Raw genomic sequence first — 2,506 nt, 5'->3', positions numbered from 1 at the left:
TGTAACATAATTAGGAAGTATGAGGCCTTTTATATTTCAATTATCTATAGATTAGAAAACAAAGTAAATGTGAAGATTAAGACAGTTGTAATGCATTTCAATTGTCCTGTTTTTGTGCTTTATCTCTGCATTTGATATTATCCAAAGTCTGTCCATCAAAGTAACTTGACAGTCTTCATTCTTTGAGAAGCCCATCTCTGGCCATGGAAGTACTTGTATGGACCATGGGCTTCCTGTACTGCAGTTTCACTGTTTCTCTGACTTTTTTCTTTTTCTTTTGTTTTTCGCTAGAAAAATACGCACCATTGAATTCTTAACCACCCATGATGTATGTACATTTTCTGTTTGATTTATTATCAATTGCATTTAATTTTGCTTGTTTCATTTCAACCCTTATTTGTTTTACTTTGATCGGTTGCAAAACATTAATTACTTGGACTAGCCTTGGAAAGAACACCTTGGCTGAGTCATGGAGGATACTTATAGTATTAATAACACATAATTCTTGTTATTGTGGTAATAGAGGATACTTATAGTATTTAATTACATTAGCAAAAAAGATACTGATATTCATGGTTCTCTCTCTTCAGATTGCTGTGACCTTGCATTCTGGAGGGAAGCCGTGGGGAAATCGTTTCGTATCCGTGCAATAGTTGTAGATCATGAAATTCTTTTGCACCCATTTCAGCCTTTCCTGGTTTATGGCATCAGATTCGCGGGACAGCCAACCGCAAGAAGTTGCTCCAGAAGGCCATACACATGCATCGGCTTTGAAATTTGCATACGAAGTGGTGAAAGGAGCTTGTGTCCAATCTGTCTTAATGAGCCCGCCTCTCGTCGCCCAGTCATCAGCATTCCAAATGCTTGAGTATAGCCTCATTGGCTGGTTCTTCGGGTATGGAACGCCAATTGACTCCATGTTCTTGAACTCTCTGACCGGAGTTCCATCCACAAAGAAGCTGAAAACAGAGGAACAAAAATCATTTTTGATTCATTTCATACATAGATGATATATGCAGCCAACAAGGCTAAATCAATGCTTACACAATGATTTTGGGATTCCAGAGGATGGAGTAGGTGTGAAAATCAGCAGCGGGGTCGAACCATAAGCGAAATTGCTGCTCTCTCTCACCCTTGCCGTGGCTATACAAATTGGTGTGAAGAGTGTACGGATCACCACTCAAATTTCCCAAGAACTCAAAGTCTATCTCATCATGCGCTGATCCTTGTGAAAATAACTGCAATAAACAAACACCTTTTTACACTGAAAATGTCGTGTTTGTTGAGACTAGTACGAAGGGAAAGAAATAGATACATACATAGTAGGCTGTGACAGTGCCAGCAGAGTTTCCAGGGACAAGCTTGAGCTGCATATCGATCTTTCCAAACAGATACTGGTTCTTGGATTGAAAACCCGAGCCAGAAACTTTGTCGAGGGAGAGCGTAAGAAGTGCGCCATCGTTGAGTATCTTAGCGCGATCATTGCCCCAAGTGATGTCCAATTCTTGATTGAACTTAGCTGCTGAAGAAACCATCATTGAAGAAGCAAGTAGTATAGAAATTGCTAAACACATGACAACAATGAAACGAGATAAAGAAGCCATATTGTTAGTGTTTTATTGAAGCTTTGGTTGTTGAGTGAGATTCTTGAGATAGATATATAGCATATATTTCTGTCTCATTGTGGGGGTGATTATTCAATATTTTTAAAATATGAACTCGTGATGTTCCATAAAGTTTTAATTGATGGAGACGAGTAGGGACTCATGATTTATGTTAAGATAGGGAACACTATGAGTTAAGTAATTGGTGATTGGCTTGAAGTATAGTCACGTGGTCTTCTGAAATTATTGAATATTTTTTCATCTGTGTGTGTATATATACATATATAGAGTGAGAGAGAGAGAGAGAGAGAGAGAGAGGAAGATGGAGTGAAGAAGGGTGGAGAAGATGAGAGAGACAAGGGGGGGTTTGGAGTTTTGCAGAGCCAAGTGGCAAAATGCAAGCAGAAGGTGGCGAGGAAGGAGTGAAGTTTGTAGACTGCTACTGTGGATAAGCTTAAAGTAAAGTAACGAAGTAAAAAAGAAGATTGTTTTATAATATTACTTTGCTTTTTGTTTTTACTTGACTTACGTTATAAATTATTATTTTATTATTTTAATAATTATTATCTAAATAAGAAATTTATTATAAATATTCATGTAAAAAATGACATAAAATGATGGAAAACAAGCATTTTTGGGTATGAAATGAGCTTTTGTTTATGACAAAATTTAGTTATGATATGCTCAAAAATGAGAGTATATTTGGATTGAATGATTTGGAAAGAGAAAAAAATCTAGTTCTTTTTAGTCGTAAATAATTGTTTGGATTGCAAAGAAATGGAAAGAAATGAAAGAAAGTAAGAAATTACTTTCCCAAAATAACTTTTGAATCTCCACTTGTGAATAAAAACTTTTGAGAGAAAAGATATGAGGTGATTATTAATTTTATAATATCAAAATTG

At 36.1% G+C, this 2,506-nt stretch overlaps 1 protein-coding gene across 1 annotated transcript; it reads right to left on the bottom strand.

Annotated features, from left to right (window-relative positions):
• Window positions 1–461: 461 nt before the first annotated feature.
• LOC114279112 (xyloglucan endotransglucosylase protein 8) lies at window positions 462–1,844 on the bottom strand. The gene is given in 2 exon segments (XM_082924392.1): window positions 462–959; window positions 1,045–1,844. Coding segments are annotated over 2 exon segments (933 nt in total). The 5' UTR covers window positions 1,605–1,844; the 3' UTR covers window positions 462–586.
• Window positions 1,845–2,506: the final 662 nt, after the last annotated feature.

The sequence above is a fragment of the Camellia sinensis genome, chromosome 4, assembly GCF_055761805.1.
Source record: "Camellia sinensis isolate YWXY chromosome 4, ASM5576180v1, whole genome shotgun sequence".
Classification (NCBI taxonomy): Eukaryota; Viridiplantae; Streptophyta; class Magnoliopsida; order Ericales; family Theaceae; genus Camellia; species Camellia sinensis.
The sequence above is the reverse complement of the archived record's forward strand: the minus strand, read 5'-3'. Positions and strand labels throughout refer to the sequence as shown.